The 11,343-nt window shown below is 47.1% G+C and overlaps 1 protein-coding gene across 1 annotated transcript; it reads left to right on the top strand.

The window, feature by feature from the left end:
* The first annotated feature begins 8,062 nt into the window (after positions 1 to 8,062).
* On the top strand, positions 8,063 to 8,563 carry UCN3 (urocortin 3). Its single transcript, XM_069548875.1, has one exon. The coding sequence runs from the start codon at positions 8,063 to 8,065 to the stop codon at positions 8,561 to 8,563; it is 501 nt and encodes a 166-aa protein (XP_069404976.1).
* Positions 8,564 to 11,343: the final 2,780 nt, after the last annotated feature.

Raw genomic sequence — 11,343 nt, 5'->3', positions numbered from 1 at the left:
GATTTCCTTCCCATTTAGGTCACCACAGGGCATTGAGGAAAGTTCCCTGTGCTATACAGCAGGTTCTCATTGGTTATCTGTTTTATACACAGTATCAATAGTGTATATATATATCAATCCAAACTCCTAATTCATCCCATGGAGCTATGATTGAATTATTAAACATTTCTACAATAGTAGAATAAAGAGGGAAAGCTTTACCAAGACATCAGTCTTTCATCCGACTCACATTCCCTCTCTTTTCTTGGAGTTAAGGAAGCCAGGGCATAATTGGGTGGAGGCAGACTTGGCAAAGTGGTGTTTCTTTTCTGGCTTATGGAGCAAAACAAGAAAGGTTGGAGGTGAAGTCAGTGGTGGAGGTCTCTGCCCATGTGCCCAGTGATCCAGCATCATGGGATGAACCTGCTTTTCCTGTTCATAGCAGCTCTCCTCCCTAACTTCATGACAATTACTGGCCAAAATTGCATAATTGTCTGTTTTTTACTCTCCCCTTACTGTCTCTGTCTTGTATACCTGTATACACACGAGTGTACTCCCTGAAAGTTGAATTGCTCCTTCTGCCTCTATAATGGAAACTGTAGGATTTTATACTCTTGAAAGCCAACTATAGTGATGACATCACCGTCTTCTAACCCAGCCTCATTCTGTGGAGACCTGCACACACATACTTCACCCTCCCTTGATTATTAGAGATGAAATGGAATCTCAATGCAATTTGAGTCCCCGTAACTTGTCTTTTTGAATAAGTCTCTAATAATCTCTTTTTAATTTCATTTCAATACTATTATCTTCAATTATGGGCTCCGTGTCTGCAACAATCCCTCACTCTCAAGGCCAAGTTCTGTTCTCTCCTTGTGGTTGGAGATGCAGACTTATCCAGCCTTGCAAAAGAGATCATCCTTGAGGATGTTCATGTCGGGGGCCTGAGTTCTGAGGTTCACCTGTGTGTGACCCCAGCTAAGTGACTGAACTAGAGCATGAACCCTCTTTTAGGCCAAGCATTCTGTGATTCTGGAAGAGTTCATGCAAATAAAAGCATTTAAAATACTAAAGAATGTCTATTGGGACTTCCCTGGTGGTCCAGTGGCTAAGACTCCATGCTCCCTATGCAGGGGGCCCAGGTTCTATCCCTAGTCAGGGAACTAGATCCCACATGCCACAGCTAAGGCTCAATGCAGCCAAATACATTTTTTTAATATATATTATCTGTTTGGGTATATGTGATGGGTTACAATTGTATATGCATATACTCGGAGCTACTGAATAAGGAGAATCAACCTCACTTGTTGAGTCTCTACTAAACAGCAAGTGTGTTCATGGTGCTTTTCCTGGCATAGACTTCAGTCTCAAGCTGCTTATAGACAAACGGACACAGTCAGGAGTGGATCACAGCCAGTCTCAAAGCCTAGACTTGCCAAGGGAAACAGATTAAAATTCACAGTAGATAGGAACATGCTGGTTTATTTCTGATTGATTGATTGGTGAACTGATTAAGCATAGTCCCTGATTAGCTGGCAGGCATACTTTGGCCACCTGATGCGAAGAGTTGACTCATTAGAAAAGACCCCGATGCGGGAAAGATTGAAGGCAGGAGGAGAAGGGGATAACAGAGCATCACCAACTTGATGGACATGAGGTTGAGCAAGCTCCAGGAGCTGGTGATGGACAGGGAAGCCTGGTGTGCTGCAGTCCATGGGGTCGCAAAAAGTCAGACACGACTGAACGACTGAACTGAACTGAATAATAACATAGTGTGCTATGTATCGGGCTTCCCCTCAATAGCTCAGTGGTAAAGTACCTGCCAGCAATGCAGGAGATGTAAGAGATGTGGGTTCAATCCCTGGGTCAGGAAAAGCTCCTGGAGGAGGCCATGGCAACTCACTCCAGTAGTCCTGCCTGGAAAATTCCATGGACAGAGAAGCCTGGTAGGCTACAGTCCACAGGGCTGCAAAGAGTGGGACATGACTGAGCAACTAAACAACATGTGGATAAGAGATTCTGAAACATGTTCGGGGTGGGGGTGGCAGAGTAAGTGTATTACCCTTGGAAGAACGTGGGCTGCTTGGTTACCATTACTACTGACTTTGCCCATAAGCAGAACCACAGGTGAATTCGCCATCCTGGCCCCATCTGGGAGCACGCTGCCCAGTGCACTGCTTTGTAAGCTGTTCAGAAGTTTCCAATTCCCTTGTCACTAGAGGAAATATGTCCCCTAAGTGTATCTGTTGGTGTTGATCCCCTTGTCTACAGGTCAGGTAAACAGGGCACTGTGATTGTGCCCACGTGTGGAAAAGTGGCTATGGGGCAGTGTGCAAGTTTGCTCAAGAAGCCAACATTCTCCCCTTCCCCTGGAGGGAGACAGAAAGCTTTTTATTTTTAAGGTTATTACTTTACTATTTATTTATTTGGCCATGCAACGTGAGGGATCTTAGTTCACTGACCAGGGATCAAACCCACACCCCCTGCAAGGCCAGCATGGAATCTTAACCACTAGACCATCAGGGAAGTAAGTCCCAGACAGAAAGCTCTGATGCTGTTTTGCTAGGCCCCAAGGGAGGCAGCTGCCTCTAGCCTGTGGCTCCTAGGAGCTTTGCTCCAGGAATCAATCAGCCACTAAAAATCCATCAGAGAGGATCATAAAACGTCTGTAATTCACCACGGCACCTGGACACAGAGACAGGCTGGAAATGTCCCCACCTTTCCCACCGCTGCTGGTTTTGAGGGGGATGCAAAGTCCAATGAGATTGATTCCTGATAGGTGGATAGGAGACAGCGCTAGAGAACCCATATCAGAAAGGACTGGACGTTGATGCAGGATCATGGATGTGATGTTATTATAGAAGTACAGTTACTAATAACTAAATCAGTCCTGCCTGTTGGGAGAAACAAGAGTCAAGGCAAGGGTCTCCCCTTACCTCACAGACCAGAGAAATTTCACCAGGTTACAGGGGGCTCTGTTCATCCGTGAGGTGTAGTGAATCAGTGCCCAGAGCAAGAACTGTAGTTTTTGTATGCTCACTTGCTCAGTGGTGTCCGACACTGTGCGACCCCATGGACTGTAGCCCACTAGACTCCTCTGTCCTTGGGATTCTCCAGGCAAGAATACTGGAGAAGGCTGTCATTTCCTCCTCCAGGGGATCTTCCCAACCCAGGGATCAAACGAGAGTCTCATGCAGCTCCTGCATTGGTAAGATGGTTCTTTACCACTGAGCCACCAGGGAAGCCCCAATTGTAGCTTTAAATGCTTATATACAAACTAATAGCGGGGAAAATGAAATGAAAAATTAATCAATGTAGAAGGACACAGACAAGGAAAAACAGAAATAAACAGAAACAGGGGAAAAGCAGACCAAATAGGAAGTGTTTTACAACGTGAAACAGCAGAAAATAATCCAAAAACATCAGTAATCATTATTCATACAAATGTGTCATGTCAGTGATCACTATTAGTACAAACTAATACAGAGGCCTGTATCAAGGCCTTGTTAATACAGAGATGGTTGATTAGATTTTTTTAATTTCGGTATATACCCTTTACAAAAGAACTTTGACACAAAAAAACTGGAAAAAATGCACCAAGCCAATGTCAACCAAAGGAAAACTGGAATAGCTGTTTCAATATCAGACAAAGCAGACTATAAGACAAAAAGTGTTATTTGACTAGAAAGGGTTTATAGTCAAATTATTAAAGGGGTTATTTGCATTGAGCTGGCCAAAAAGTTCATTTGGAATGTAGCTAGGCTGTTCAATAAAGGTCGTGGTGAAATTGAAAACTGTGCCTAAGCCCACACACTGCAGCTACTGAGCCCATGTGCCACAAATGGAGAAACCTGCACGCTGCAGTGAAGACCCAGAACAGCCAAAATAATAATAAGTAAATGTTGCCATTGCTCAGTAGCTAAGTCATGTCTGACTCTTTTTTGACCCCATGGACTACAGCACTCCAGGATTCCCTGTCCTTCATAACCTCCAGGAGTTTGCTCAAACACTTGTCCATTGAGTCAGTGATGCCAAAAAATTTTTAAAAAAAAAGAAAAGAAAGAAAGAAATGAATCACAGGACAGCAGACAAATTTTCTTCTCTACTTTCAAACAGGTGTTGGCTCCAGGAAGAAGGGTAGAGAGACTGAAGTTAGTAAGAATGAAGATGAGTAATAAAACTCTTCAAAGAAGCTGCTTCTCAGTTCAACAGAATGTGTTTTTTTCTTTTTATCAATGAAGCCAGTTGCTAGGGCAGGAAGGGCAGTAGGGGGTGGGGGCGGTGATGGGAGGTCTGGGAGAGAAGGTGGGTAGGAGCGGTCAGAGATGCTGACAGCTTGTCGTCTCCGTGACGTGCACAGCTGCATGGGTTGTATTTTAAACGGGATCACATCCCAGGGTAGACACTGCGTCTGGATTTATGATCCACCTCGTGATCTGTCACTTTTATGTATATACACACACACGAGGGAGAGGAGTGGTTTCCATAGAGAGGAAAGATCACGGCCCACTTACCAATAATTCAAGAAAAGGAGCCGGCGACCCCAGAGAAGACAGAAGTTCGGGGGGATGTTCCCGGGGCAGACCTCTTGGTTCTGAAGCTGCCTGCCCGCCTCACTGAGCATTTGCACTCCAGAGGGAAGTCTGCTCACAGGTAAGGCTCTGGTCGGGGACTTCCCTATGAAGGATAACTTGATTTGCCCTTAATTATGCAGGAGGTGCTGTGGACTGGATGGGGTGAGCGATAAGAGTTGCAAGCACCCCTGGGGGCACTGTGCTGATTCGTCAAGGTCTGTGTTTTAAATGGGGAGAAGGCAGCCCCAAAGGGATCAGGGGAAAGTTTCTCAGGGGGGCAAAAGCACCCTCCCCCCATTAGTAGAGAGGCCCGCTTTGCAAAATGTAATAGTCCAGAAGCAGGATGGGTTCTCACAAATGTGTTTTTCTGAACAGAGTCCAGCTGTGAACATGAAAATCATGTTTCCAGATGGGGTAGATGGGGAAGATGGGGGTGGAAACCGGGGTACCATTCCCCACTGCCTGACCGATCAGGAAGATGCTTGCATTTCCTGGTTGCTAAGGCATCTCCTTTCGTTCTCTCCATACACCTGTGAGGCAGGTAATGTCTACTTTTTAAGATGTGGTGACTGAGAGGTTAAGTGACTGATGGAAGGCATTTGAGGGTGAGGGAGGTTCGCAGCCCGGGTTCTCTGCCCTCACAGCCTGGAGTCCTTTCCCCCTGGCCACTGGGGACACTGGAGGAAGGGAACAGATGTCTGTAACAATTAGGTGCCCCCCTTGAAGGGGAGAGGCCATAAAGATGGATGTTTGATGTCTCCATTTGATGTCCAAGTGTTCCGAGAAATCCTGTCTGCAGGGTTCTCCTGTAACACAGCAATCTAGCCAGCATTCCCACTTCTGAGGATGAATGGAGTCAGAAAAGCAACACAAAAGCTGCCAGTAACAAGTGTTCTCTAGATCTTGTCAACTTTCTCCTGGCTTTTCTCCCTCTTGGGGGGAAAGGCCTTTCATGAATGAACCCCCTCTGCTCGCTCAAGTGTGAATTGCTAAGAAGTGTGTGTGTGACACATAAATGCTTCCATGAGTCTGCAGCTCATTACTATAATACCTTTCAAAATGCTTAAAGGGTCCCTGGGTTCAGCAGTGACTGTTTTATAAAGTGTTTTTTTAATTCAACTTCTTACCCGTGTTTGCAGACTGCGAACTATCTCTGCCTTCCCCGATGCTGGAAAATGGGGCTGCCTCTGGGCAAAGCCCGTGGTGTCCTGCGTTTGCCTCCAGCATCACTTTTTTCCTTCAGGGACACTCTCTCTCACAGGTGCTCTGAATTTCAGACCAGCTGAGTCCCTCGCTGCCTGTCATTCTGGGCGTGATGTGACTGTCACAGCTCTTAAAAGCAAGTGTCTGTCTCCAGAGAAGCACTGCCCTAATAATCCCCAAAGAACGGCTGAGTGTCAGGTACCCAAGTGAGAAAAATGAAGATGAAGAACTTTTCCCTGTAAATCTAACTAGATGGGACCACGTGTTTTCAGAGCAGGTAGCAGGGAAATCTTAAAACCTTTGTACTCTTGCACTATGGTAAAGGCAAAGGAATCCAAAGAATGTAAGAGGAGAAACTTGCTTAGGAATCAGGCCTGAGGAAGGAGGAAAGGACGTTTCTTTTCTTTGACAGTCCTCTCTGTTCCTGGGATTGGCTCCAGGACCGTCACAGATCCACAGATGCTCAAGTCCCTTATATAAAATAATGTATTGTTTGCACATAACCTACAAACATCCTCCCATGCAGGGGTGAGTGCTAAGTCGCTTCAGTCGTGTCCAATCCTTTGCGACCCTGTGGACTATAGCCCGCCAGGCTCCTCTGTCCATGGGATTCTCCAGGCATGAATACTGGAGTGGGTTGCCATGTTCTTCTCCAGGAGATCTTCCCCCCTTGGGATTGAACCTGTCTCTCTTGTATTGGCAGGCAGATTCTTTACCACTAGTGCCACCTGGAAAGCCCCACAATCTCCCATGGTTTTGCACAAATGCTAAACAAAGCTAAACTGGAGAGAGAGGAACAAAAGGAGAGAGAGAGGAGAGCCTGGAGCTCAATCCCCTAATATCACAGATGGGAACACAGGGACCCGGGGCATTTAGTCACTGAGCCAGTTGTGGGGGGTAGGGCCGAGCCTGACCCATGAAAAGAGCAGGGGACCAAGGGAGAGAGTGACAGTGACAGAGAGAGACAGACCCCCACCCCACCCCGTTATTAACCCTTTCTCTATGCATTGGTTTTTGGTTTTTTTAATCTTTTCAGGCTTAACAAGCCCTTTGAGAGTGCCCCCAAGTTTTAAGATGCCTTCAAGGCATAAGGCAGCTAAAGCCACAATTCATGGATGTTTATGCAAAACAACTAAGGACAGCCTCAATGAATGAGGAAACCAGAAGTCTGGGTATTGAGCACAATATCAAGAGAAAGATAAGCCCATTCTTCCACAGTCAACAGAGCCCTGTAAAATGTTCTCCAGGAACCGGGCACAGAGTTCTAAGGACCTCGAGATGGATGGGAACACTGAGAAAGTGGTTCGCAAAGCGTGGTCCCTGAACCCACAGCATCAGCATCCTCTAGGGATGTGTTAGGGATGCAGATTATCAGGCCTTGCCCCAAATGTACTGATTCAGAAATGCTGGGGATGGGGCCCAGCAGCTGGTGTTTGAACAGTCCATTCACGTGATTCTGAACACTCTGAAGCATGAGAACCGCTGACTTAGAGCTCAAGGCACGATGAGCCTACCTGGGTAAGAGTGGAGCAAACAGACAAAAAAGAAAAGCCAGAAACACAACACAACAAAGATAATGGTCTGCAGGATGAAGTTACCTGGCATACTATACATCTATATTTATATTCATATGATTTATATTCATTAGTTATATAATGTACAGTACATTTACAAATACACAGATACAGACAGATCACTTCTGAGATGGCTGCCCGTGTACTGAATCTTATCCTAATAGCCCCTGGGGATTATTACATGTAAACAGTCATGAACCAACATGCTTCGTTAGGTATTTGGTTAGACAGGGAGCTTTTCCATTTTAATTTAACCTTTATGAGGTAGTGCCTCTTATCCCCCATTATTATTATTATCATTATTATTATCAGATGAGGAAATTGATGTTCTCAGAGGTTAAGTAATCTGCCCTCCACCCTCAAGCAAACAAGGACCCAGTTGGAATTTGAACCTACCTCTGTCTAACTCCAGAGCCTGTGTTGCTTTCCACGTGCTAGGTAGCTAGTTCCTACATCTGGACCATTCCTACATCTGGCAACGATCCATCATCATCAGGCTTGTTAACATGCAGATTGCTGGCCCCAGAGTTTTTGATTGACCAGCTCTGGAGAAAGACCCAAGAATTCTCTGCATTGCTAACAAATTTCCATGAGACACGGCCTGCAGGTCCAGAGAATACGCTTTCAAAACCCGGCAAAGCAGAACGTGCACAAAGCCTGGTAGATCTGCCCCGTCTCCCCCGAGCCCTAAGACCCTCTCACACCTATCGCTCTTTTCCGCTGCAGGGAGAGATGCTCGTGCCGGCCCCCTTCCTGCTGGTCTTGCTACTGCTCCTCGGGGCCCCCCAGGCGGGCCTCTCCCAGAGGTCCCCCATAGCCGGTTCCAGCCTCAGCTGCCTCCACACAGCCCTGCGTGAGGCCGAGAAGAGTCAGCGGAAGGACACGTCGGGGCTGATCAAGCGGACCTTCCCCGCCCTGCCCCGCAGAGACCCAGAGGACCAGGAGGGGCAGGAGGATGAGGACGCAAAGAAAAGGACCTTCCCTGGATCGGTGGGCGGCGGCGGTGGCGGCGGGGCCGGCAGCACCCGGTACAAGTACCAGTCCCAGGCACAGTTCCAGGGGCGGCCATCCCAGGAAAAGGCCAAGAGTGACCGGCGCACCAAGGTCACTCTGTCCCTGGACGTCCCCACTAACATTATGAACATCCTCTTCAATATCGCCAAGGCCAAGAACCTGCGAGCCAAGGCCGCCGCCAACGCCCACCTCATGGCCCAGATTGGTCGGAAGAAGTAGAGGAGGCTGGGGACCCCCTGGGACAAGGACGGAGGTTGGAGGCTGGACAGGGAGGGTTGGCCCGTCCCGCCGGTTTGTATCGGAGGGATCGGCCCTGGTTTCCAGGCTGTCCACCCCTCTGCGCCTTCCCGCCTCCGGCGGGTGCCCCCGCCCTCTATACCTACACACACCAGCGCCCTGTTGTCCCAGATCCACAGAAGGAGGCCACGGTACTGATATGAGACACTGAGGTCTACCCTACACGTCTCCTCTCCCCCTCCCCTCAAGGAGAGGCAAAGGTCATGTCCTCCTGCCCTCCACTCCGCTCTCTGACCCCAAGAAGAGGGGTACAGGGAGGCCCTCCCCTCCGCACACCAACACCAGCCCAGGCAGGAAGGCGAGGGCGCTGAGCACCCCACTCCCAGACCCACATTAAAACCCCTCTCACTCACATTAAAACCCATGGCTTCTTGAACCCCTGACTGGTTTCAATTGCTCTTCCTTCAGTTGGCTGCCTTCGGGCCTCCGAGCTTGGAAGGGGCAGCTAGTAAGACAGGGTACAGGTGAATCCATTCCTGACCCTCCCAGGACGGTCCCTGGAGGTCTTGGGAGGCATCAAGAGCTTGGCAAAGGCCAAGTTGGCAGGACCCTGTTGGCCATCACTGGATCTGACGCTGGCTATGTGGCCAGGTCCCACCAGAGGCACAGCCTGAGGTCTGCTACAGAGTGGGCCCCTGAGTAGAACGAGAGACACCCCCAGCTCCTCCCTGGCTTGCTAGGGCCTGGGCCGCTAAGTCTGTCATAGGTGCTTCTTGAATCAAGAGTCACTGTCCAGCCCAGTGCTGGGCCTGGTTAGGGATACTGACGTGGGAGACACCAAGGCCCTTGCTGTCCATGAGTCAACAGTCGTAAGTGAACAGACAAAAACAAAATGTGAAAAGAAGCAATTTCACTAGGGAGTATATAAGTGATGAACTGCAAGGTGATAGCAATTAGTGTAAAAAATATGAGACAATCAGAGCAAGATGAGAAGGCTTAATATGAGAAGCAGTTCACTAAAAATGGACATCAGCAAGCACCCTGATGGCCTCTGGCAGCAGAGCTTTCTGCATGGTGACAAGTCATGAATACATACAAAGAACGTCTTCATGTGAAATAAACCTCATATGCACGCACCACCACCATCAGACACAAAGTCAAGAGACAAACAGACAACAAATTTGGAAAAATTGTTTGCCACACAGGCAAAAGACAAGCATCTTACTGATCAAATATATAAAGAGCTAATAACTTCCCAGGTGGCACTACTGGTAAAGAACCTGCCTGCCATTGCAGGAAACATTCGATCCCTGGGTTGGGAAGATCCCCTGGAGAAGGCACAGTAATCCACTCCAGTGTTCTTGCCTGGAGAATCCCATGGAGAGAGGAGCCTAGCGGGCTACAGTCCATAGGGTTGCAAAGAGTCGGACATGACTGTAATGACTTAACACACACAAACACGCACACAAAATAACCGAAAAAAAAATCTCCCTCAAAAAAATAAGCAAGAACATATATATCACACACATACAAATACAAGTGATCCTTAAATGTACAAACAGATGCTAAACTTCACTGCTAAAAAAGCAAAACTGAAGTCTTACAGAATTTGTCGCACATCAGACTGGCAAAATCTGACAATAGGCTCACACTATGACTGACAGGTGCAAAGCCTCCTTCTTTCACTGATGGTTGGTGGGAATGTGAATTCTGAGAGGCAATCTGGAAAATCCGTATCAAAATCACAAATTCACTTTACCTTTAACTCAACAACCCTGATTCTGGTGGACATTATTGGAAAAAGCAAAACTGTGCAGTTTTTAAAATGTTAAGCTAACTTGGAAATGAAAAATACCCCATCTCTAAACAGAACCAATGCTCAAAAAGCTGAAATGCAACTGTTTTTCCCATCCTGGGTCGGGGGAAAAAACCCTCGTGACACAGCAGAAAGAATCCTGCTGAGACTCAGAATACCTATGTGAGTCTGGGTTCCTCCTCTTCTGTGTCTCTGAGCAAATCCTTTAACTTCCCTCAGCACTGGTGTGCCAGGAACCCTCTTTAGGAACGAGACCTCACGGAGTTCTCACAAGTATATTTAACATTTATTTTTGTTCTAACAGTGCATGCGACATTCTGCTCACACCAAAGGTGCAAAGGACAGGAAATGGGGGCGGGGGGTGGATTAGCTTGGTTAAAGAAAACTCAAGCAGGTATGACATTTCCGTGAACAACCAAAAACACTAGGAGAACTTTCAAGTTGGGGCTGGTACCTGCCAGCACACCCAAGTTCACAGCTATCTCTTCTTAGGGCCTTTGGCTAGGTGAACAAAGCCTTGAAGACAGCAGCCTCTAGTGGACTTAGATAAGTGGCTTTAAAAAGTTTTGTTTCGCTTTTTTTGTGTGTTGGAGTATAGTTGCTTTACAATGTTGTATCATTTTCTGCTGCACAGCAAAGTGAATCAGCTATATGGGTACATATATCCCCTCTTCCTTGGATTTCCTTCCCTTTTATCATCACAGTCATCATGGACAGTCATCACAGTCCACTGAGTAGAGTTCTCTGTACTATAACATTGGTTCTCATATTTTGCTTTATTTTAAATCATGGTTCCTGCATCACAAAAGCTCCAATCAAGAGGGTGATTAAAAATAAAAAAGAAGATGCAGATCATTGCAAATGCCAGAATCACACGCCTTGCAGCCAAAAAAAAAACCCTGAAACATAAAACAGAAGCAATATTGTAACAGATCCAATAAAAACT

This window comes from Ovis canadensis, chromosome 13, assembly GCF_042477335.2.
Source record: "Ovis canadensis isolate MfBH-ARS-UI-01 breed Bighorn chromosome 13, ARS-UI_OviCan_v2, whole genome shotgun sequence".
Taxonomy (NCBI): Eukaryota; Metazoa; Chordata; class Mammalia; order Artiodactyla; family Bovidae; genus Ovis; species Ovis canadensis.
Note: the sequence above shows the minus strand (reverse complement) of the source record. Positions and strands in the feature narration are given on the sequence as shown.